The 26,546-nt window shown below is 40.8% G+C and overlaps 2 protein-coding genes across 9 annotated transcripts in view; one reads left to right on the top strand and one right to left on the bottom strand.

Annotated features, from left to right (window-relative positions):
- The window catches only part of ascc2 (activating signal cointegrator 1 complex subunit 2), a 58,640-nt gene extending 57,574 nt beyond the window's left edge, over nt 1–1,066 (bottom strand). Inside the window, exon 1 of one of the 7 annotated variants that reach the window (XM_085961715.1) lies at nt 808–1,066. In XM_085961715.1, coding sequence (XP_085817841.1) covers nt 808–1,014 — 207 coding nt within the window. In that variant the 5' untranslated portion in view covers nt 1,015–1,066. The remainder of the gene's footprint in view (nt 1–807) is intronic. The other 6 variants (XM_085961714.1, XM_085961716.1, XM_085961717.1 and 3 more) reach the window with 6 other exon arrangements.
- A 96-nt stretch (nt 1,067–1,162) lies between these two features.
- The window catches only part of mtmr3 (myotubularin related protein 3), a 128,453-nt gene continuing 103,069 nt past the window's right edge, over nt 1,163–26,546 (top strand). For both annotated transcript variants that reach the window (XM_085961704.1, XM_085961698.1), the window contains exon 1: nt 1,163–1,261. The gene's annotated coding sequence lies outside the window, so the exon portion shown is untranslated. The remainder of the gene's footprint in view (nt 1,262–26,546) is intronic.

The raw sequence follows: 26,546 nt of genomic DNA, 5'->3' as shown, positions 1-26,546 counted from the left end.
TCAGATTCGGTCACTACAAACTGGGCTTAAATTCCTCAAATTCATTCCACATACAACCAGAGAAAGGAGAGTTTTATCCGGATGGAGTACCGTGTTGCATGATTCATGACTAATTTGCCAGCATATTGGGAATCCAGGCTTGACCGGGTTAATATTGAGAAATTGTTTCCCCTGGCTGGGGAATCTAGAACACGGGGTCACAATCAAAGTAACAGAATAAGGGGTCGGCCATTTAGGACTGAGATGAGGAGAAATTTCTGCACTCAGTGCACTTGTGAATCTTTGGAATTCTCTACCCCAGAGAGCTGTGGATGCTCAGTCGTTGAGTAGGTTCAAGACAGAGGTCGATACATTTTTGGGAATGCAGGGAATTAAGGGATATGGGGATAGTGCAGGAAGGTGGAATTGAGGTAGAAGATCAGCCATGATCTTGTTGAATGGCGGAGCAGGCTTGAAGGGCCAAATGGCCTAATCCCGCTCCTATTTCTTATGTTCTACCTGGAGACAGTATTTGTAGAGCTGTGTATCTCTTTTACACTACATAGATAATGATTTGCTCCAAGACCCTCACCGAGCGAATTCAGTGGGCAATACCAAGCAATCAAGCCCGAGAACGGCTCCTTTAATGTACAAAATCCCACCTGGACTGGATACACTCCCTTTCCTATAAACAATATATGTGATCGCAGAAAAAAACCACACATTTCATCATAAATCCTTCATTTTGATCAAGAAGTGGTGCCTGTGTAATAGCAGTTACAATTCACAAACTTATTCTCTCAAAGTAAAATCTCAGAATAACTTCACTTTAAGCAAAACATACGAATCTCCAAATACCCCCGTCGCCGCAGCTCTTCTCACCCTTGCTGCCACAACAAATACTTCCGGTTCAGAGAGCGTTTCCACGGCGTTGACGTGGCAGCCGGTTAATTTTTGAAACAAATCGCCGATTTGAAGCTGCCGCTGCCGCGGTTCACCAGAGGGGGCGCTGTCGCTCCGTGACGGCCGCCTCATGACGTCGTGTTTTTAATTGACGTTGCCCTCCCCTCCCGCCGCCATGTTCTGAGCAGGGATCCCATCTCTGTGGAAAGAAAAATAATAACAAATAATAATGGTCATTCTTCGGTGAAAAGAAAAAAGGCAGCTTCGGTCATCGCGGCGTTTGCTTTCCCCGTGTTCCCGGAGAGAGAATCTCCCTTTTAATTCTGTTTCTGTTGGGAGGGGGGGGTGGGAAGAAGCCGGTGGCTGCTCTGGCACTCAGGTTAGTTTACAAGTTGTTTGCTTTTCAGGGTGTCCGCCCTCCATCTTGACAGCGTACAGGGATATGCGCCGACTCCGGTCCGGTGGGCTTCTTTTCCTCTATTTTAAAGTCTGCCCGTCTATTTCTTTGGTAGCTTGTTCGTGTCCTATTAGGGGGGGGAAAGTCATCCCCGGATGGTATCCAGCAATGCACAATAGTCTTGGAGACCGCTTTTTACATTAAATGGAGCAGCCGCTACCTATTGAATGAGTTGTCTTGCGCTCACTTTAATGGTGATTAGTTGCGTGGGGGTTTGGTGCAGCTCAGCTGATGTAGTTGCTATTCGCTGCTGTCCAACGTGGCTGGATTTGTTTTTAACTAATCGGTGTGTTTATATTGCAATATCTCGGCTACTTTTCCCCAATATATTTTCCCAGTTCTGATTGTGATTAAATATCAATTATATTACAATTGGCTTTTTTTATGGAAGTGGGAGGATTAGCACATTCTCTTCCAGTTCATTCTGCAGTTGACGTTTTTACTGATTTTGTGTGTGTATATATAATATGAAAACATTGGTAATTCACCGGGGTAAATATTGTAAACAGGGTGGAATAAAACCGCGATTGTTGTAAATACCCGCCTTTGTAGATGTTTTAAGGATCGATTTTTATTTTACGTTTTAAGTGGATATACGGGATACAGTGACATAAATGCCATTTTATTTTGATATCTAATTTATAATTACTATCATTAAGCATTTACTGAAAGAAAGCCATGTGTAATTCGCACTACTATATATGATTGCTAATAAATCACATGCTTTGAGCTACCTGTGAGTGTTATTTTGATAGAATATAATGCAGTATGTATAGCATTTACAAATCTAGTAAAAGCCAGTGTATTATTTTCAAGCAAAACACTCCTCATGTCAGCTGATGTTTTACTAGCCTCACCAACTGCCCTCTTGTGTCTTGTTAAAAAAAATAAGTTTCTTTCCATCACCTAATTTTACATGTTACAACAAAACCTGGCAGCCATAAAGACAGTGGTAAGGAAATCTTGGTGACAGTGGACAATATGAATTCAAATGGCAAAGCTCACAAATGGGGGAAAGGCTGTGCCTGAGGTATCATACTCATGATTTTTGGAAGCATCTTGAAAATGCTCTTGTCGTTTATATCAGGTGTATCCCCAGGAGAATGTTGCTGCCTTGCAACACATTGACTTTTGTTTATTGTGCATATTGTCTTTTTATTTCATGTATAGTAACAACAAGCTATGTCTGATCACTTTTTATAAGTAAGCATTTTAACTAAAGTTCACTTTTTAAATGGAACTTCAGGAATTTAATAAGGAGAAACTTTAGAACTTTTTGGAAGTCAGAATATTCAATTAGTTATAAAAGACTACAATGCCTTTTGATCAGTCTGTAGTGTCAGTTGCCACCTTGAGACAGACGTCAACCCTGTGTTCTGTTTATTTCAAAATGCTGAGAGATTATTGAATAATAATGCAAGACTGTTCTAGGTAGCAAAAGTACAGAATAGGGAATGGTTAAAACAAATGCTGTGGATCAGTATGGAAGGGGATTCATTTATATAAATATCCTAAACCAGGCAAGAATGTTACAATGTAATTTATTATTTTTCACTTGTAGGGTCAATTAATTACTTGTAGAGTTGTTTAGTTCATGAATCACTACTGTTGTAGTTGTGAGCATCTCTGGATTGCAATCTCAACAGGCTGAGAATTTGTACATTGATTCAATTAGTCAGAACATGGCATAAGAAAACTGAAGATTTACAGTAAAATATGTCCAACGGTAACTAATGCTGTAAAGTTTTGGTGTATAGCAATTAAACTGTTACTTCTGCAGGCAATTTATTGGAGCTCTTTCGTTTCCTTGAGCCCTAATCAGACTTTTGGCATTTATATGGATGTATATCATGATATAATCAGCATAAGTTATGTTGGATATAATTTACCTTATTAACCTGCCCAAAGTCTGTTGCATTGATATTCTGTTGGTGGTGTGGGGGCGGGGGGAACTAAAATGTTTGTCATATTAGCTTCTTCCCCACGTTATTTTAGACAGACATTAGATAATGATTGGTACAGTATTTATTTTAAACTTTTTAAATCCAAGCAGCTTTTTAACTGACTGCTTTCTGATTTGGTAACTGGATATAATAGTTCTGTGCCAAGCTCTTCAACAGGTAGGGTGACCTTTAGTGTGCACCTGAATACAGTGGTAATGAACATATGGGGGCAAATGGATTTTAAATAGTATTTTTTCCCCCCTGAAAAAAACACCTTATTTGCTTCATTACATAAGATAATGTGCATTTTCGTTGGGATTTGTAACTTGCCTTTTTATTCTTCTGCCAGTTCTCAACCCTCCTCCTGAAGATATTAGCTCATTGTTTGGCTACAGTTCTAAGAACAGTGGCTGGTCTTTTGTACCTTGCACAAGTAGCCATTCCTCACATGTGAGTCCGGACAGTGTCGGCAGCGTATTAGAGCTGAGCCTGATCCTGTCCTTGCCGGATCCTATCCTTACTAGACATGTACATGCGTACTTTCAGTGTGAGTCACTTGATAATGTCTGGAAGCAGGAATCCTGCCCGACTTTCTAAACTCCAGACCAGGGCCGCTGAGACCAATTGTTGTGCCCCTACTGCTGCCTACTGAGATCAGCAAATTGGGAATAGACCAGGGATCAAATCTGGAACCCTCTTGACTGTATGGCTGAGCTACTCGCTATATTATCCAGCTGAGACATCGGGGCAAGCCTGCAACCAGTCTTGTAAACAATCTTGACCTATATTGGCTTCTGGTCCAGAAACGCCCCGATTTTTTAAAATTCTTATCTTTATGTTCAGATCCCTCCATGGCCTCGCCCCTCCCCATCTCTGTACCTCCTCCAGCCTACAACCCTTTAAGAATTCTGGCCCGCAGTGCATCCCCCCCACTCCCTCATTGGCAGCTGCACCTTCAGTCGTCTCTAAGCAAGCCCTAAGCTCTGAAATTCCCTCCCTAAACCGCTCTCTATCTCTCCACCTGTCTTCCTTTAAAACCCTCCTTAAAACCTATCTCTTTGACCAAGCTTTTAGTCACCCGTCCTAATATCTCCTTTTAGTTTGGTGTCACTCTTTTTCTTACTACGTTCCTGTGAAGGGTCTTGGGACATTTTACTAGGTTAAATGCACTATATAAACACAAAGTGTTGTTGTTGTAATCCCAGTTTACATGCCAGCAGTAGCTCTTGCATATCTACACATTTTTCTTTTCACTTGTCTGGTAGACTAATGCAGACACAACATCCCTGTTTGAGTACCTTCAGACTAGCTTCTGTCCTGCTCACTGGACCAAGACCACCCTGGTTGAAATCACGAATGTCGTACAATGTGACTGACTACAGCGTGTTGTTATCCCAACTCCAGCATTTAATGCGGTCAACCAGCACGCCGTCATCCTCCATCGCCTGTTGCCCTGATCCATGGAATTTCCCATGGTTTTATTCCTCCCTGTTGGAAGAAAGCCAGCAATGGTTTCTCTTCCCAACCTCTGCGATCATCTCCAGAGCCCCCTCCAAGAGTTTCTTCTTGGGCCCCATTTCTCACTTATCTACCTTCATCCTGCTGCTTGGTGACATCATCCACAAGCATGGGTTTGGTTTCCATATGTATGCTGTTGCACCCATTTCAAATTCTCCACTACTCCATTCAACCCCAAAATCACCTGTGTACTGTCAGATTGTCTGTCTGACATCAAGATGAGCCAATGTTTCCTGAAACTGAATATCAGGAAGACCAAAGCCATTGTTTCTGGATCCTACCATGAATTCTGCACCCTTGCTGCTTACTCCATTCTCTCACCAGCCAGGCTGAACCAGGCCATGTGAAACTTTGGTCTTGTGTTTGACCCACAGCTGAGCTTCAAACCCCACATACTTTCCACCCCCAAAATGTTTACTTTTATCTCTGCAACATTACCTGATTCCACTGCCACTGATATCTAGCCATGCTTTTGTCACCTTGAGTCTCATGCTAGCCTCTTGTCATGTATGAACTGCCAACTTGTTCAGAACTCAGTTGGCCATATCTTATACACAGTATGTCCTGCTTGGCCATCACTCCCACCCTCTCTGACCTAATTTGGCCCCCTGTCCACCAAAACACTTAAGTTAAAATCCTCATCCTCATCTTCATATCTCTTTCTGGCCTCGCTCCAGTCTATTCTCTGCAACCTCTTCCAGTCTTAAGCCCCCCTCTATCCTTTGGTCCTCTAACTGCCTTTTCTGTATTCACCCCATCTGTTTGCTCTACCATTAGCAGCAAAACCTTTATCTGTCTTGGCCCGACTCTCTGAAATTCCCTCCTTATACCGCTGTGCCTCTCCATGTCTTTTTCTACATTTTAAAACCTCAAAATCTATCTTTTAGACAAGATTTCAGTCACCTGTGTCATTGTTTATTTCTTTTGTGTATTCCTTCCTCTTCCCTGTATTAAGTACCTTGGGACTTTTTTTCTATCTTAAGGCACTATATAAATGCAAGTTGTTGGCCTGTACCAACTAATCTCAGTCGCTGGGGTGGTGTGAACACCACAGCTAGCCTCAGTAACTTTGTGCGAGGGAGGGTGAAATAATATTGAGCCAAAGTTCCTGCTTCCAGTTGTCACTGAATGTTGCTCAAATGCTTTTGTGGGGCCTTTGGCTGAGAACATAATCAAGCTTAGTGGCTGTGGTTGCCTTGGTTAATTAGCTTGACTCATTGTTAGGGCTCACACATTTAAAAAAAAAAAAAAAAAATCACTAAAGCATAAAGCGGCTGGAGCCTTAGCTTCAGGAGAGGTGATGTGAGTGCAAAAATAAAAAGTACCCTATCTTATCAAACTGAAAAAGAACAAAGTTGTCATTGAGTATTATGTTTTGTTATATATTTGGAATGAACAGTAATCCTGAATGACTAAAGAGCTGTGTGAGAAAATAGTTGTCAATTAATGGAAAATAATGAAGTCAAATCAGCAGTGGTGTTCAGGGTAATGTCAGCAGGCAATAGAATAGAGACTATTGTGTAGTTATATCGGGGATTAGCAGATTGTCCATTCACCTTTAGTTTTGAACTCGGCCTCGATTGATCAATTAGGGGGCTATATGGAATTAGTTTGGCAGGTTCCGTCCAGTTTTTTGGATGCGAATCCACAACACAAAACTATCCCATCATTTGACACTAATGAGCAGCTTTTCTCAGGCCAGAATAATGGTTTTTGTGACTCAGTAGAGTGTATTCTTTTGAGGTTAGTATTAAAGTACATTTTGGTACCAAAGTTTAAGACTCTGCATATTACCTGTGGTTAATTTTGACTGTGTACCAAAGTGGAAAAGGTTTCCATGTTCTAGCACTGGTTTTTGTCACTGAGGGGAAAAAAATGCTCGTATGTAGTGGGAGAAATACTATATTTTTTATTATTGCAGTTCTTTTGGTAACAACATGTTGATATGTATTTTATTCATAGTATATGGTGCATGTAATATAGCAATACTCAGTATAGAAACATAGAAAAATAGGAGCAGGAGTAGGCCATTCGGCCCTTCGAGCCTGCTCCGCCATTCAATATGATCATGGCTGATCCTCTATCTCAATACCATATGCCCGCTCTCTCCCCATACCCCTTGATGTCTTTTGTGTCTAGAAATCTATCTATCTCCTTAAATATATTCAGTGACTTGGGTTACTTTTGCCACCCTCCAATTTGCAGGAACTGTTCCATAATCTATAGAATTTTGGAAGATGACAACCAATGCATCCACTATTTCCATGGCTACCTCTTTTAGTACTCTGGCATGCAGATTATCAGGCCCTGGGGATTTATCAGCTTTCAGTCCCATTCATTTCTCCAGCACTATTTTTTTACTAATACTAATTTCCTTTAATTCCTCCTTCTCACTAGACCCTTGGGGGGGGGGGGAAATTCAGTATCGCCCCATTTGGGGCGCCATTATCGGCCGTGCGCAAAGTTTAGCGCCTGGCGCTAATTATCGCCTCCGACGTCAAACTTGGCTTTTATCGCCCCTGGAGATGATTGGAGCGCTAAATCAGGTGCTTCACACCTGTCTTAAGGCGCAAAGGCCGAGCAGCGAGGCGCTACCTCAGAGCGCTGGCGAAGCAAGGAAGGGCAAATCAAAATGAACCTGCAAAGTGCTGCTCAGTACCCAAAACCCCTTCACACAGCATTGAATCTCTCCAGAAGTGTGTGTGTGTGTGTGTCTCTCTCAGAATGCGTGGTGCAAAAATGTCACCAACAAAAAAAGGCAGGAAGCGGTCGCCTTTAAATAGCGCTCCCCCAGTCCCTTTCTGACTGCAAAACGCTCCCCTCAACCTGTCATTGCTAGCAGCAGGCGGTAAGGCAGGGGGCACCACTCAATATCCTGTCCGGGGCGTTGCGCACTTGACTGATGTCATGATCTGCCGGCGCAGGAGGTCGTGGCGGTAATGCTTAGCGCTGCCACAAAATGTCAAGTTAATTTAGTGAGCGGCGCAAATATCGCCGCGCTAGTTGCTTTGCGCCCCATTAGCGCCCTCTTAAGGCGCTAACGGGAGGCGCAAACAACTGAATTTTCCCCCCTTGGTTCCCTAGCATTTCTGCAAAGTTATTTGTGTCCTCTTCCGTGAAGACAGAACCAAAGTATTTGTTTAATTGCTCTGCCATTTCCTTGTTCCCCATTATAAATTCTCCCATTTTTGACTGTAAGGGACCTACATTTGTCTTTATTAATCTTTTTCTTTTTACATACTTGTAGAAGCTATTACAATCCGCTTTTATGTTCCTTGCAAGTTTACTCTATTTTTCCCCTCTTAATCAATCTCTTGGTCCTTTTTTGCTGAACTCTAAATGCTCCCAATCCTCAGGCTTGCTACTTTTTCTGGCAACTTTATATGACTCCTCTTTGGATCTAATACTATCCTTAATTTCTTTTGTTAGCCATGGTTGGGCCGCTTTTCCTTTTGTTTTTTGTTAGCCGTAGTTGTACCGCTTTTCCTTTTTGTTTTTCCCCTGTAGCCTTGTGGAGAACTGGAAAATCGCCAAAGAGCTGCTCAGCTGATGTCTGTGAGTGTTCCATTGAATAAACTGGCAAGTCAGCATCCTTTTCATGCATGAATGCTCATGCAAAGCAGACATTCATTGATCAAGTATTTATTTCCAGGTTGGGTACACCGAGAGTACTTGGTCCTGACAATGAGCATTGGTGCCAACTACAGTATAGATGAGGTTTTCCTACTTTGTGTGTTAGCCGTGGCTCAGTGGGTAGCACTCACACCTCTGAGTCAGAAGGTTACGGGTTCAAGCCCCACTCCAGGGACTTGAGCACAAAAATCTAGGCTGACACTCCAGTGCAGTACTGAGGGAGCGCTGGACTGTCGGAGGTGCCGTCTTTCGGATTAGACGTTAAACCGAGGCCCCGCCTGCCTCCTCAGGTGGACGTAAAAGATCCCATGAGACTATTTCGAAGAAGAGCAGGGGAGTTATCCCCGGTGTCCAGGCCAATATTTATCCATCAATCAATCATCACTAAAACAGGTTATCTGATCATTATCACATTGCTGTTTGTGGGAGTTTGCTGTGTGCAAATTGAGTGCCGCGTTTTCTACATTACAACAGTGACTACACTTCAAAAGTACTTCATTGGATGTAAAGCGCTTTGGGATGTCCTGAGGTTGTAAAATACACTATATGAATGCAAGTCTGTCTGTCTTAATTGCGTCAGTGTAAACCTTTCAATTTCTCTCAACTGTAGAGTTACCATGATTGCCAAATTCAAAACCAATAAAGGGTCAGTTTAGGAGGTGGGATTATGGTTTTACTTCTGATTGTTTTCTTTTGTTGCTAATAATTAATTGGTTTCCTTAATATCCACTTTTTTTATACTGTAAAACATAAAGTGAAAACGAATAGATTTCTGTTTCTTATTAAATTGACTTTTAGGGTCTAGTTTATGTTCTAGAAATTCTTGAACAGCCTACCTGAATGTTTGTTTATTTTTTCTTGGGATGTGGGATAGGCTAGTATGGCTGCATTTATTGCTCATTCCTAGTTGCCCTGGGAAGGTGGTGGTGAATTGAATTGCTGATGGTGCTCTCATAATAGTGTAAGATAAGGAACTCCTGAATATTGACCCAGTGAGGATGAAGGAGTGGAGATATATGCCCATGTCAAGATGATGTATGACTTGGAGGTGTTCCCACAGTGTTGTTGCTCTTGTCCTTCCCACTGAAGTTCCAGGGTAGGGAGATGCTGTAGAAGTAACCTTACTGAGTTGCTGTAATGCACCCTGTAGATATTACATACTGCAGCCACAGTAGGTCAGTGATGGGAGATGGTGGATATTGAGTTCAGTGACAAGGGCACTAATCAAGCAAACGGCTCTGCCTAGATGGGGCCGAGCTTCTTGAGTGTTGCAGATGTACCCGTCCAATTAGTAGAAAATTCTATCACACTCTTGACCTGTTGCTGGTGGAGAGGCTTTGAGTGGTCGGGAAGTGAGCCACTCATCAGTACTAAGCTTATGCCATACTCTTGCAGTTATCATATTGATATGACTGGTGCAGTTAAGCTTCTGGTCACCCCTAAGATGTTGATGGTGGGGGACTTGGTGATTTTGGTGTCGTTGAAAGTCGGTTGGGATTTCTTATTACTTGAATGCTACCTGCAATTTGTCAACCCAAGCTGAACATTATCCAGGTCGGCTGGTATTTTTTATTTGTTCATGGATGTGGGCGTCGCTGGCAAGGCTGGTATTGCCCATCCCTAAATGCCCTTGAGATTGTGGTGGTGAGGTGCCTTTTTGAATCGCTGCAGTCCTTGTGGTGAAGTTACTCCCACACTGGTTTGGTACAACTGAGGGGCTTGCTGGGCCATTTCAGAGGGCAGTTAGAGTCAACCACATTGCTGTGGGTCTGGAGTCACATATAGGCCAGACCGGGTAAGGACGGCAGGTTTCCTTCCCTAAAGGACATTAGTGAACCAGATGGGTTTTTATGACATTCCGGTAGTTTGGTCACCATTACTGATACTAGCTTCTTTTAAAATTCCAGATTTATTTAATTAACTGAATTTAAATCCCCCAGCTGCTGTGGTGGGATTTGAACTTGCGTCTCCGGATTATTCATCCTGACCTCTGGATTACTAGTCCAGTAACATAACCACTATGCTACAATACCCTTAAGGGCTGCTTCATTATCTGAGGAGTTGTGAATGAGTGCGGAATCATTAGTAAAAGGCCTCACTCGTGACCTTATGGTGGAGGGAAGGCTATTAATAAAGGAGCTCAGATGGTTGGGCCAAAGACACTTTCCTGAGGAAGTCCTGGGGCTGCGATGGTTGACCGCTGAAGATCACAACCTCTTTGTTTGTGTCTGGGATGACTCCAGCCACTGAGTTTAAATTTAGATCCCCATTGACTTCAGTTTTGCTAGGCTCCTTGGTGTCATCCTCAGTCCAAATTGCCTTAATGTTGAAGGTGACTACTCTTCTCTCCGCCCCCCCCCCCCCCCCCCCCCCCACCTTGCATCCATGTCTCAATCAAGGCTGTGATGAAATTGGGAGCTGTTCTGGACTCAAACTGAGCACTAATGACACTATTGATGATGCCTTTCATCACTTTACTGATGATGAAAGGAAGCTGACAGCATTAATTACCTGGGTTACATTTATCCTGATTTTTTTGTGGAGTTAACGGAGCTATCACTTTTCTTGTGATTACCTGTATGATTTGGACAGGTTGGGTGATATGGCAGATGCAGTATAATGTGGATAAATGCGAGGTTATCCACTTTGGTGGCAAAAACAGGAAGGCAGATTATTATCTGAACGGCAATAGATTGGGAGAAGGGGAAGTGCAACGAGACCTGGGTGTCCTTGTGCACCAGTCGCTGAAGGTAAGCATGCAGGTGCAGCAGGCGGTTAAGAAGGCAACTGGTATGTTGGCCTTCGTAGCGAGAGGGTTTGAGTACAGGAACAAGGATGTCTTGCTGCAGTTGTACAGGGCCTTGGTGAGACCACATCTTGAATATTGTGTGCAGTTTTGGTTGCCTTATCTGAGGAAGGATGTTCTTGCCATGGAGGGAGTGCAGCGAAGATTCACCAGACTGATACCTGGGATGGCAGGAATGACGTATGAGGAGAGATTGGGTCGATTGGGCTTATACTCGCTGGAGTTTAGAAGAATGAGAGGGGGTCTCATTGAAACTTATAAAATTCTAACAGAACTAGACAGACTAGATGCTGGAAGGATGTTCCCGATGGCCGGGGAGTCCAGAACCAGGGGTCACAGTGTAAGGATAAGGGGTAAGCCATTTAGAACTGAGATGAGGAATTTCTTCATCCAGAGAGTGGTGAACCTGTGGAATTCTCTACCACAGAAGGCAGTTGAGGCCAATTCATTAAATATATTCAAGAAGGAGTTAGATATATTTCTTAAGGCTAAAGGGATCAAGGGATATGGGGAGAAGGCAGGGACAGGGTACTGTACTGAGTTTGGATGTTCAGCCATGATCTCATTGAATGGCGGAGCAGGCTCGAGGGGCCGAATGGCCTATTCCTGCTCCTGTCTTCTATGTTTCTATGTTTTACCTGGTTTTAAGGAGGTAACAGTGTTCTTGGTACCCAGTGGAATGTTCCTAGCCAATTTTGCCTTCTCCTCTTCTAGTTAACTTGCCAACTGAATGCATAAAATTCTTAGAGGGCTTGATAGGGTCGATGCTGAGAGGCTGTTTCCCCTGGCTGGAGAGACTAGAACGAGGGGTCATAGTCTCAGGATAAGGGGTCGGCCATTTAGGATTGAGATGAGAAATTTCTTCACTCAGAGGGTTGTGAATCTTTGGAATTCTCTACCCCAGAGGGCTCTGGATGCTCAGTCAATGAGTGTATTCAAGACTGAGAGCGATCGATTCCTTTAGTGTCTAAAAATCTGAGATATGGGGATAGAGCGGGAAAGTGGAGGTGAGATCGAAGATCAGCCATGATTTTATTGAATGGCGGAGCAGACGCGAGGAGCTGTATGGCCTACTCCTGCTCCTATTTCTTATGTTCTTAACTGTCGTGTGTGTGTATATAGCATCTTTGAGTCAGGAAGAAAACTTCCAGGTCAGTTGCCAGAATGTCCTTGTTCCATATTTATTTAGCAATTTGGAGTGATTTACAAAGTTTAAAAAAAATTGACATGCATATTCTGAACTAATATTTAGCTAAGTGCTGAGTACACATCAGTGTCTTTTAGATTTGGGAGGTGAGCCACTTGTATATCCTTAAATATACTTTCATCAGAAATATTCAAAATAACAAATTAAACATGGTGCCATAGTGAGCATTAAGATAAGCCTGCTGTAACAAGGAGTGTTCTCCTGTTCTGCACTTTTTTAAAATACTAAGTGGCATAACAGGGTGCAGCTGGAGACACGAGAGCATAAGAATTGTTAGAAACAGAAAAAGGCCATTTGATCCAGCAACCTTTATCCCTTTTTGATTGATCTCCACCCCTTCTACCTATTTATTTTACAATATCCCTCAGTCCATTCACTCACCTTAAACTCATTCAATTGTATCTTGATCTCATCTATACCATTTGAGTCAATAATAGTCTTCCTCTCACTTGCTCAAAAACTCTGATTAGCTTTTTGTGAACAAATAGCTGACTTTTCTTGCTCCTAACTTACTAATTTTGAGCTATTAGAAAGTGAAACAATTTACAACTTTGTCAGTTCCCCCTCAATCTTGCAAACATCAATTAGTTCACCTCAACATCTCTTTTACAAAGACAACAAGCACCATTTCCTTTACACATCATATCTTCAATTCTTGATTCCCAGAATCATCTTTGTTCACTTCTTTTCCCTCAGGAGGGCAGTAATAATTTTCCTATAATTAGATGATCAGAACTGTACACAAGTTAGGCCGCAACCAGTGCCTTATACAGTAACCGTGCAATAAGTAATTTCTATGCTTTCCCTCTGCTAATACAGTTCAACTACATTTTATTACTACAGCCAAGCACTGAGTTGACAGTTAATATTTTTGTTTTTGTTGTTTACTTTTTTTCTGCTAATAAAAATGTTGATGTTGGCACCTTCTTGGGTATAGGTGCCAACCACCCTATGGTGCCTCACGCAACTGGCCATTTTTCATGTGAGAGCCGAGATGGTGACTGTTGACTGTGAGGAGATGGGACGCCAATACAATCCTGCTTGATCCTGAACTTGCCTAAATTCATGTGTGCACTCTGAGCAGTAGTTACTGTACTAGAAAGTGATCAGGAGGGGAATTGATGGCCATTTTCCTCTTCCTAAGACAAGGCCAATTGTAGCACACTGTTGCCACTCTGGCTGACATTACCTAAGTTACCATAAACCAGAGATCAAACCAAGGAACCAGTTGAGTGATCACGAAAGCCCAGTTCCATAGATATACCCATAATCAACTCTGGCTCTCTTTCCTGGTCTGCACACTATATGACCACACTTTTTTCCTTTTGCTCTTATGCTGCAATTTATTATTATGCACATATCCATATTGAATTAAAGAATAACAGTGTTTCATATATCCAGATTTAGTGCTCCAAATGGAAAGGATTGCTGAATTAGTTGGTGATATCTATCATAAGTAAAGCACTTTGGAGACAAATGATTAGTGATAAATAACTGATGAAATTGTGACTAGAAACTTATTATCCTCCTCAGTAACCCTGGTAATTTTACACGTGCAGATTTCACGATATTAAATACACAGTGTGCTAGTTATTGAAACCTTCTGAGTTGGTCACAGGAGGTTGAATTTTGAAGAATGAACATAATCTGTTGTATCGTCAAACTGTTTCCAAAAGATTATCGTACTGTTCAACCCCAAAGTATAAAAGGAAGGTACTATACTATTAGTTGTAACTAATTCGTTACTCAGAATTGTTGTCGTGATTATATTATTTGTAGTTGTCTACTGGGAATTAACTTTGGCAATCTTGCAATACTAAAGCATAATCTTTAATCCATATATTGAGTGTGACTGTTACTGTGTATATCACAATAAATAATGCACTACCAGCATTGTCACTATGAGCTGTTGTCTGCAAAAGATCCAAAATCAAATACAACCACTTTGTTGTAGTGTATATTTTTTAAAACTCTAATGTCATGGCTATAATTATTAAGTTATATGAAATGTGAACACAATTGAATTATTGCCTTGTATTGCTCCCCCCCCCATGGTTTATTGAGTATGTAGATGAGCCATACAGACCAGGGACATTCTTGGTTCTGTCCCTGGACTCTGCAGAGTTAGCTAGTCTCAGCCAAGGCAATGATAAAGGTGCTGCAGTTAAACTCTCCTCAGTGGCCCTCGTTTAGGGACAGAAAATCAGGCAGGGTCCCCAGTCCCACTCCTGATTACTTTCTAGGGTCACCTGCAGAATTTGTGCATGTGTGGGGATGGGATTGATGACCTGATGGGATAGCCGACCAATGCTCATTGTCCGGGCTCACTTATGAATGATGGCCATTTGGTTGAGATACCAGAGTATCTATGTAACTTTACTTCTACAAGGAGGTAGTGCACATGTTTGAGGGTGGGTAAATTGTTCTCCTGTAATTACAGTACAGGAAACTTTGTGTTATCCGGAGGCTAAATGTCCGGCAAGCTCGAGCCACCGGCAAAAATCAGGAGCCGTTTTGTTAGGTTTTTTTTCTTCTCGTGGCTTTTTTTTCAACAGTCAGGCTCTGCAAAGTCTCTGTAGCTTAGCAACAGCTTCAGAGAGACGCTTCCAAGGTACGGGCCGACTGTTTAGAAGCTGTTGCTAAGCAACAGTGTTTGTTGTCGGATACGGAGATGAAAAGCTCCGTATGCTTCAACATTAACGCTGGTGTGTCCGGCAGTTTTGCGGGAGCGGCAACAGGTCAGTCCCGGATAGCACAAAGTTTCCTGTATTTCTGAACACCCATTAATCTTTGCATATTAGTTTTATGTTGTGCAGATCATTTCAGTTTTTTATGAACTGAAGTCAAATCACATAGCATGTAAAGGAGTTTCCAGGATGCTTGTTTTAAAAGAAATTAAAAAAAATTAGACTTTTGATATTGGAGGAAATGTAGTAGAAAGCTGGTTAATGGACAGAAAATAAAAGATTAGGGTTAATGGATATTGCTCTGATTGGAGAAGAGGTGGAAGTGGTGTTACCTTGCACTCAGTGCTGGGTCCACTAGAAATAAATTATTTGGGCATAGGGATCACAATATTGAAATTTGATGAACAAACAAAGTTAGAGGGTTTGGCAAACAAGGACAGGAACTAGATTAGTGGAAAGGGCAGACAGGTGGTAGATGCCACTTGATGTGGAGAAATGTGCAGTGATGCATTTTGCGAGGGGGAAAACTGAAAAGATGTTGAAGGGTGTGGATGAACAAAGATCTAGGAGTTCAAATACACGATTCCTTAAAAGTACAAAAACAGGTATTTGAAGCCATAAAAATGGCTAATAGCATTTGGGTTTTATAAATAAGGACTTGGAGCACAAATGAAAAATAAGTAATGATAGATTTGTGCCAGACAGTGGTTAGACCACAGTTTGAACCCCACTATATAAAGAATGTTAAAGCCATAGAGTGCGTAGATTCACCTGGATTGCACCAGCGATGAGAAACTTTCATTATGAGGAGAGATGTGAAATACTGAAACTGTTTTACTGGAGCAGAGACCGCCAAGAGAAAATGTTATGAGATTTTTTTTTTCAAATTATGAAGAGTTTTGTTTGTGTGAATAGAAAAAGGCTATTGCCTTTGGTTGAAGAGTCATTAACAAAGGGTCATCAATGTAAAGGGTTAAGACAAATTTCTTTTATGCAGAGAGTGGTTAGAGAATTGGATTTTTTTGGCACAGTGAGTAGTTGAGGTGGAGGAAGATGCAAGACTACGGGAGTAGTGTGGGGCAGTGGGATTAATTTTGGATTGCTCTAGCAAAGACCCAGTACAACTATGATGGGCTGAATGGCTTTCTTCTGTGCTGTAAACTTCTATGGAGAGTGGCCTCATTACAAGAATTTGTTTAAAAGAAAGAAACCCTTTCCCTGTAGCCCAATTATAACTGCCATTTCCATGTTTCCGAGGCTAGATGCTGAATTATGGTGCCGTACTGTTCAGCTTTGACTCTTTGCATCTCTTCCTGATCCACTGGAAGCAACAAGCAGTGCTTCAGCCTTGGAAAAATTGTAAAAATTGACAGCTCTCACTGGGAGGGCAGTTGTTTTGGGGAAATATTTTCAAATTTAAATATGATTTTTTCACCCCAGAGCTCCGGTGGAAATGTTTTGACAAGTTTGCTTGCCTTTGAAGGAATAGCAGGAGGTTTTTTCTTTAAAACTAAAAGAAAATGTTGATACACTTGATATAGAATTGGTATAATGAATGGACATTGACGGCAAAAGATGTGACTTAAATGTTCACCAGTTTGTTTTTATTTATCTAGGTTCATTAACTATAAATGAGTAGAGGAGTGCAGATGTTAACTAATTAAAGGTACCCTAACACAATTACTTTTACATTCAACTTTCATCCCATCAATAACGTATGGATTTTACCTGATTTCAAGGTTAAAAAGATAAGTGCAGCAACAACTTGCATTTATATAGCACCTTTAATGTAGCAAAGCTTCCCAAGATGCTTCACAGGAGAGTAATCAGAAAAAATTTGACACCAAGCCAAAGAAGACATTAGGATTGGTGACCAAAAACTTGGTCGAAGAGCTGGTTTAAGGAGGAGAGAGATTTGGGGAGAGATTGCAGAGCTTATGGCCTAGATGGCTGAAGGCACGGGTGCACCACACATTCATGCGTTCCATAATTCTTAATCATTTTTGCTGTGATGCAAAACCATTTATTAAAAAAAAATAAAAAAAAATATGACATCACATTGTGAACATGGATTACACAGCTTCTAAATCCAACAAAGTTGATGGGTTTATATACCGACGGTGGGTATGAGGAGGAGGGACATAAGGTGTTGTTGAGAAAGTGAGCTGGTTAATGATTTTATGATGTGATTAAATTTGCATGGGAACTTTGTGGGTCCATTTTGTAAATGACCCATTATAGGTAATATTGTGAGGCTGTGCTGCTTGTGCAGAGAGCCCCGTCAGACACAACAGCAAGAATCGCAGATACTTTGTTGCAGCCCCATCAGCTAGCCTTCACACCAAGCCGCCTTCATTTCTACCCTTATATATATAGAAGTGTGAACAGAATCAGATTTCACAGAAGCGTGAAGAATATCAAAATCTACAGGATATTGCTACCATATTCTTGCCAATAAGTACTCCAGAAACATTTTTTCTTTGTTTAAGACAGTAATCAAGATAGAAATAAGAAACATGAGACAATATTACAAGTTTTGAGATTCATCCAAGCTGTAACACTTGAAATTGAATTTTAGTTGATTTACTCTTATTCAGGGTGTGTGTGATGATTTGAGCTTGATTGGTGCACTCTAAGCTAATTGACAAACAAGTTCAAATAAGGGACTGATCTCATTAGAGACTACAGTATTGATTGAAACCGATCAATTGAAATTTTACTTCCACTGCATATGCGCTCAGGAAAGCTGAAGCAGAATATAGAAAGTATTCAAAAACTCTCCTGATCTCTCAATTTTTGAGTTTACAATTGAAACATTGGAAATTTATTCAAAGCAAAACAGCAAATCTTTCCCTTTTGTTGATGGTATTGTTTCAGAGGCAGATCCTGTTTGTCATGCTCGATGAGGTTGTAAACTGGCAAACTCCTCATAGCAAATGAACAAGGTGCCCAAGAAAATTTGATACAGTTAGTAAATTAGTATTTGCAAAGATGGGAAAAGAGCAATTAATCTAGTTAAGTGTTTATTGTGTTAAAGTACTACAAAACTTCAGTATGTAGATTTAAAAAAAATTGTGTATGAATCTAAAAACTGCATTGTCTCTTGTTGGCGCAAGTTTCTTTTTTCTGTACTGTTGTAAACTGTAGTTACAAGGTGGTGGAAGAAAATTACACTAATTTCAGAAGAGAGCTGCAGTTTATAGATTAAAAGATGTGAAGTGTGCTTTTCTTAAACTCCGTGTTCTGGAAAGGATGAACTTGCATTTATATAGCACCATTCACATTCTTAGAATGTCCCATAGAATTTCACAGCCACTGAATTTCTTTTGAAGTGCAGTTATTGTTTTCGAGGCAAGCACAATAGCCAATTTGCACACCACAAAGATCTTTTATACCTAACTTGGTTTAATGTTTCTGCCAAAAGACAGCACCTTTGACAATGTAGTATTTCCTCAGTACTGAACTGGAAAGTCCACCTCAATTATGTGCTCAGGGTTTGAACCCACAACCATTTGGCTGAAAGGTGAGCGTGCTACTATTGTGTCAAACTTGCACTTAAACTTTGACTGGGGTTTTCTGCTTGTGCCAGCTCACTATACTCTGTCCATCAAAGTGAATGGGCAGAAAATCTCAGACTGGCATGCATATAAGTGGAAAACCCCAGCCCCTCTCTGAGTAGAAGATTTAACATCCTCAAGTTATATACACAATGTTACATAAGAACATATTAAATAGGAGCAGGAGCAGGCCATTCGGCCCCTCGAGCCAGCTCCGCCATTTAATGAGATCATGGCTGATCCGATTTTGGCCTCGACTCCACTTTCCTGCCCGCTCCCCATAACCCTTGACTCCCCTGTTGCTCAAAAATCTGTCCCTCTCCGCCTTGAATATATTCAATGACTCAGCTTCCACAGCTCTCTCTAAAGAATTCCAAAGATTCACGACCCTCTGAGAGAAGAAATGCCTCCTCATCTCTGTCTTAAATGGGCGACCCCTTATTCTGAGTCTATGCCCCCTTGTTCTAGATTCCCCCACAAGGGGAAACATCGTCTCTGCATCTACCCTGTCCAACCCCCTCAAAATCTTATGTTTCAATAAGATCACCTCTCATTCTTCTAAACTCCAATGAGTATAGACCTAACCTGCTCAACCTTTCCTCATAAGACAACCCTTCCATCCCAGGAATCAACCTAGTGAACCTTCTCTGGACTGCCTCCAATGCAAGTATATCCCTCCTTAAATAAGGGGACCAAAACTGTGTGCAGTACTCTAGGTGTGGTCTCACTAACGCCCTATACAGTTGTTGCAAGACTTCCCTACTTTTATACTCTATCCTCCTTCTCCTTTTACACTTTATCCTCCTTGAAATAAAGGCCAACATTCCATTTGCCTTCCTAATTACTTGCTGCACCTGCATGTTAACTTTTTGTGTTTCATGCACGAGGACACCCAAATCCCTCTGTACCGCCGTATTCTGTAGTCTTTCTCCATTTAAATATTTTTCTTTTCTATTCATCCTACCAAAGTAGATAACTTCTCATTTTCCCATATTATACTCTATCTGCCAAATTCTTGCCCACTCATTTAACCTATCTATATCCCTTTGCCGACTCACAACTTGGTTTCCCACCTATCTTTGTAGCCAAATTTGCAGACGATACAATAAACTCGCTTCCTTCATCCAAGTCATTAATAGAGATTGAAAATAGCTGAGGCCCCAGCACTGATCCCTGTGGCACCCCACTAGTTACAGATTGCCATCCTGAAAATGACCCATTTATCCCGACTCTGTTTTCTGTTAGTTAGCCGATCCTCTATCCAATCTATTACTCCCAACACCATGAGCTTTTATCTTATGCGGTAACCTTTTATGTGGCACCTTGTCAAATGCCTTTTGGAAATCCACCCTGCTCATTACCTCCTCAAAGAACTCGAATAGATTTGTCAAACACGATTTCCCTTTCATAAAACCATGTTGACTCTGTTTGATTGTATTATGATTTTCTAAATGCCCTGCTACTACTTCCTTAATAATGGATTCGAGCATTTTGCCAATGACAGATGTTTGGCTAACTGGTCTATAATTTCCTGCTTTCTGTCTCCCTTTTTTGAATAAAGGTGTTACATTAGCGGTTTTCCAATCTGCTGGGACTTTTCCAGAGTCGAGGGAATTTTGGAAGATTACAACCAGTGCATTCACTATCTCTGTAGCCACTTCTTTAAGACACTACGATGCAGGCCATCAGGTCCAGGGGACTTGTCAGCCTTTAGACCCATAAGTTTGCCTAGCACTTTTTCTCTAGTGCTAGTGATTGTTTTAAGTTCCTCCCTCCCTTTTGCCCCTTGATTTTCTACTATTACTGGGATGTTTTTAGTGTCCTCTACTGTGAAGACGGATACAAATTATTTGTTCAAAGTCTCTGACATTTCCTTGTTTCCCATTATTAATTCCCCAGTCTCATCCTCTAAGGGATCAATGCCTACTTTAGCTACCCTCTTCCTTTTTATATACTTGTAGAAGCTCTTACTGTCAGTTTTTATATTTCTTACTAGTTTACTCTCATGAGCTATTTTCTCCCTCCTTTTTTTAGTCATCCTTTGCTGGTTTCTAAAATTTTCCCAATCTTCTGGCCTACCACTAATCTTTGCAACATTGTATGCCTTTTCTTTCAATTTGCTACCATCCTTAACTTCCTTGGTTAGCCATGGTTAGTTCATCCTTCTCTTCGAGTCTTTCTTTCTCATGGAAATATAACTTTGTTGAGAGTCATAAAATATCTCTTTAAATGTCTGCTTTTCTACTGTCTTACCTTCTAATCTATTTTCCCGGTCCACTTTAGCCAACTCTCTCCTCATACCTTTGTAATTACCTTTTATTTAAGTTTAATACTCTAGTTTCAGACCCAAGTTTCTCACCTTCAAACTGAATGTGGAATTCTATCATGTTATGATCACTCTTCCCTAGAGGATCCTTTACTATGAGATCATTAATTAATCCTGTTTCACTGCACATTACCATATTTAAAATAGCCTGTTCCAGAATGTATTGTTCCAAGAAACTGTCCCGAATACACTCTATGAACTCGTCCTTTGATTTGTCCAATCTATATGAAGATTAAAATCGCCCACAATTATTGCAGTACCTTTCTTACAAGCTCCCATTATTTCTTGATTTATACTCTCTTATAGTGTAGCTACTGTTAGGGGACCTATAGACTGCTCCCACCAGGGCCTTCTTTCCCTTACTATGTTCAAGCGGACTTAGTTCATTGATTGTGAATCTACTATATTACAGCAGTGGTAAAGAGGTATTTTCACTACTGAAGTGTTTGGCAAATATAGATATCATCCGTAATGCAGTGATGGTCCTACCACCATGAAGAAATACAATCTTTGTACATATATTTGAAGCTTAACACTGTTGTACAGAAAAGTATATGGCAATAGTATGCAGTGCAGCATGAGTTGGTGTGAGCACCAAAATTGAGCATTAGGGGCAATATGTTCCAAGCACTGAGATTGCCAAAAGTTCAGACAACATTGGTATCATCAATTGAGAGGGAAATCCACAAAAGGCTTCTACAACAGAATTATAACTTTGTGAAAGCAGAATTAATACTGCTTGATTATTTTGATCATGTATGGACATTATTAAGATCTTAGCATAGATTACCTGTAAATTGTGATTCCAACCTTCTAGATTTACAGAATTATACTATGCTTTGTTCGCTGACTCATGACTAAAATTAAAAAAACTACAAATTAACATTTTGCACTTTTTTGAAGCTTGAGTCTTTCTGTTCTTTTGATGTACATAAACCTTATCTTCCCTTCTAATGTGACCAGCAGGTTGATAAAGTTATAACCAAATGTTTGTACAGAGTATTTTATTTGCTATATTTTACAATTAACACTTTATGATGCTTGCATAAATCTGGAATCCTAAAATGCTGAACACGTTTCATCTCTCTGTGCTTAAGATCTGCTTAAAAAGCTAGCAAATATTGGGATGGATTTCTTTCTTGAATATGTGCCAATGTTGACCTGGAAGTTTTTAAAATAAATTCTGATCGGTGATTGTTACTGTCAATGTCATTGGTTAACTACAGAGGATAAATACTTTTATAGCCATACAGATTGATTATTTAATTGCAAATTGTGATTTTTAAAAAAATATATATTATTGAAAACTGCTTTCCTTCAATGTGCATTACAATCCTTCTTGTCCTTATGGCAGTCAAAAGAAATAACTTTTTTGGGGGCGTGCCAGTGATGGGGGAAATGAAGAGGAAGAAAAAATAGTCAGTCCTGCTCTCCAAAAGTGTGCATCTTGCTGCATGATAATAGAGTATGCCTAGCTCCAAACTTAATATTGTTTTAAAATAATGCAATTGGTAGGCAGACCCAAATTTTAATGAATTTCCCAAATTCCTGGCTACCACCCATAGGTTGAAATTTCTTCTTCCCTCATCATACTTTGTTAAGTTTAAAATTTGATCTGTGTAATGTATATTTGAAAGGTGCAACACATTATTCTCTAAGATAATAGACTGAAACGCTATGACAAAACAGCTTCATAATTTCATTATATGTGATATGTTAGATCTTTACAATGCAGTGAGCTGCTTTAATTGTACTGGGAGTTTTCCATGGGAAAAGTAAGAACAAGAACAAAACAAAGACTTTCATTTACAAACCATCTTCTCACTTATCACAGAAAATGTCTCCGTGCTTCAGAATTAACTCATTTTTGCATGCAGCAGCCATTTTGCGCGCAGCAGTGAATGATTCGTTAAACAGTTGGTGATGTTCAATGAGAGAGGATTGTTGGTTAGGACATTTGGAGATCCGCTTTCTCCATCAGATAGTTCAGATGAACTTTAAAGATCCCATGGCACAATTGGAATAGGCAGATGGCCTTGGTTTAATATCTCATCCAACAATGCATCGCCCCCCCCCCCCTCCCCCTTAATATATAATCTATGATGACATTGGATTGGGGCTTGAGCCCACAACCTCTGACTCCAAGGTAAGAGTGTTATCAACTGAATCAAGCTGACAATCAAGTGGAGAAAATTCTGGAATTTCATGTAATGAAAGCAGAGTTTGACTTACTTGGTCACCAAAAACCAATGGGCATAATTCTAAACAGATGGAATTGTGGAATATAATCCCCAAAGTGCTGGTAAAAGTCCTGTTATCCTACGTAACAAAAACAGAATTTCACTTATTCAGTCTCTTCGTGGTCCTGATAATAGTTATTTGCTGCTTTTATAAATAACTGTTTTGGAGCCTTGGAGCTATTTTATGCAAGTACTTTCAACAACAACAACTAATTGTATTTATATAGTGCCTTTAACGTAGTAAAACGTCCCAAGAAGTATTTTAAGACACAAAATTTGACTTTCGAGTTGTATCTAAGTCAGGTTTGTTTTGTTGTATTGGGTGTGGAAAATGTGCAGAAGCAGATGTGCTGTAAATAGATAAGCTACTCTGGCACAGTCAAACTTTATCAGAGTTGAAAACATTTAACATTTCATCTGGTGACTACACATGGCCTGAGTACGGTCGCTGTAGAGTGCAGTTCATAGTTGTAACCATGTTGACCGTTATGAAATTGCACTCGAGTGTCAGGAGAGAACTCTTGAGCATTCTGTTAAATTTAGAATGCTTTGAGAGTGCATGTGGAAATCCCTGTTTTCTCAAACTATTGGGGGATTAAAAAACTATTGGTTTCTCAAGTGTCCAGGAGATCCAACGGATTTAGAATAGAATAGAATCATAGAATCGTTACAGCACAGAAGGAGGCCATTCGGCCTGTCGAGCCCGTGCTGGCTCTCTGCAAGGGCACTTCAGCTAGTCCCACTCCCCTGCCCTTTCCCCGTAGCCCTGGTGTTTTTTTTTCCTTCAGCTACTTATCCAATTCCCTTTTGAAAGCCACGATTGAGTCTGCCTCCACCACCCTTTCAGGCAGTGCATTCCCGATCCTAACCACTTGCTGCATAAAAAACATTTTTCCTCATGTCGCCTTTGGTTCTTTTGCCAATCACCTTAACTTGGTGTCCTCTGATTCTCGATCCATCCGCCAACGGGAACAATTTCTATCTACTCATGATAGACCCCTCATGATTTTGAGCACTTCTATCAAATCTCCCCCCAATCTTCTCTGCTCTAAGGAGAACAACCCCAGCTTCTCTAACCTATTCACGTAACAGAAACCCCTCATCCCTGGAATCATTCCCGTAAATCTTTTCTGCACCCTCTAAGACCTTCACATCCTTCCTAAAGTGCGGTGCCCAGAATTGGACACAATACTCCAGTTGAGGCTGAACCCAGTGTTTTATAAAGGTTCATCATAACTTCCTTACTTTTGTACTCTATGCTTCTATTTATGAAGCCCAGGATCCCATATGCTTTTTTAACCGCTTTCTCAACCTTCAACGATTTGTGCACATATACCCACAGGTCTCTCTGTTCAAGCACCCCCTTTAGGATTGTACCCGTTAGTTTATATTGCCTCGCCTCGTTCTTCCTTCCAAAATGTATCACTTCGCACTTTTCTGCGTTAATTGTCATCTGCCACGTGTCAGCCCATTCCACCAGCCTGTCTGTCTTCCTGAAGTCTATCACTATCCTCCTCACTGTTCACTATACTTCCACGTTTTGTGTCATCTGCAAATTTTGAAATTGTGCCCTGTACACTCAAGTCCAAGTCATTAATATATATCAAGAAAAGCCGTGGTCCGAGTACCGACCCCTGGGGAACATCACCTTCCTCCAGTCCGAAAAACAACCGTTCACCACTACTCTGTCACTTAGCCAATTTCATATCCACGCTGCCACTGTCCCTTTTATTCCATGGGCTTCAACTTTGCTGGCAAGCCTCTTATGTGGTACTTTATTAAACACCTTTTGGAAGTCCATATACACCACGTCCACCGCATTGCCCTCATCAACCCTCTCTGTTGCCTCATCAAAAAACATTGAAAAAAACAAAATTTAAGACTAAAAACTGAATGTAAAATTTAATTTTAAATGGTAAGACTTTAAATGGGACAGAGAAAATGCACTTTAATGTTCAGATACTTTGGTCATTAATGATGGCAGCGTAAGTAGATAAGGATATAAAGACAAACCGAATCCTCGGTTTTTTTTTACTGAAAGGCATAGAATACAAAAGAATATAAAAGACACAGTTGCAGTATTGTTTACAGTTCTGGGCATCCTTTTATAGGAAGTATATAAAAACTTTGGTAAAGGTGCAGCATAGATTCACTAGCTAGTTACCAGGGATGAGGATTGAGAGATTACATTTCTGAAGTTGGGCTTTTTTTCTCTGTAGCGGAGACGTGCCAAATGTTGTTTAAGTTCACTATTTATGTTTATTAAAAAAAGTCAATTTTTAAATATGATAATTGCCATGTTCCATGCTGTGCTCAAAGTAAGGAAAGACATAAATTCAAGTCCAACTGGACTCAATTTTGAGCTATGACTGGAGGACCTAAAATTGGAGGGAACTGTAATACCCAATCAGTCTTTGGTGCCTCCTGGTGGCCAGCTACAGGAACATTGGTGGTAGCTTGGAATAGGTGAATTGCAATCATCCATAAAGCTAAGGGGATAAAAATAGAAAAAAAGTTACCCAAAAATACTCCGCATATTTAGTAGTTTAAATCTGTCTGCTCACGTACTTGAGAATTATATTGCGGCTTGGAATATAGAACCTACCACTAATATAAACTGCTGCAATTTTCATTTTCAATTGTAGATTTTAAAATGGATCAATAATTTACCAAATAACAGCAAACTGGTCTGATCGATGACTGAGATTTGACTTAATCACTAAAGGAATACTGCATCTCCCCAACCGTCAAATCCTCTTATGTATTCCAGGCTTATCCTAGAGCATGACAATCTCGGACTCCTCTTCTCAGTGACCAACCACTTCCTCCAACACCCAGGTGCAAGGAGCTTGGGGATTTCTTTGTCTCCTAAGATTCAGACTGTGCATGCAGCCACTGTATTTTTTCCCTCCCAGTGTCTTTGCCAATCTAGTCCTGACCTTCTATTACTCTACATTTTCCCCCCATTTCTACACCTCCTCACCCACGGCCACCTTACTGGCTCATTTCCTCCATGAGACCCATTTCCTGCTCTCTGGGGACCCAACCCCTGACTACGCAATTACTGTTCTGACCCCAACGTGTGCCTTTGCTCAGGCACAGTTGCCCTTCCCCTTTCAAAACCGACATCACTCCGCCTCAAAAAACTCATTCTCAGCCCCTCCTTTCCAACTACCATCCCATACCAACCTGCCTTTACTCGCGAAGATCCTAAACACATTGTTGCCACCCACCTATCCCAAAATTCCCTCTTTGCTGCCAACAGCACTGAGGCTGGCTTAGTCTTGCTC

This window comes from Somniosus microcephalus, chromosome 19 (genome assembly GCF_052327205.1).
Source record: "Somniosus microcephalus isolate GS21.2 chromosome 19, FLI_Smic_1.0, whole genome shotgun sequence".
In the NCBI taxonomy this organism is placed as follows: domain Eukaryota; kingdom Metazoa; phylum Chordata; class Chondrichthyes; order Squaliformes; family Somniosidae; genus Somniosus; species Somniosus microcephalus.
The sequence above is the reverse complement of the archived record's forward strand: the minus strand, read 5'-3'. Positions and strand labels throughout refer to the sequence as shown.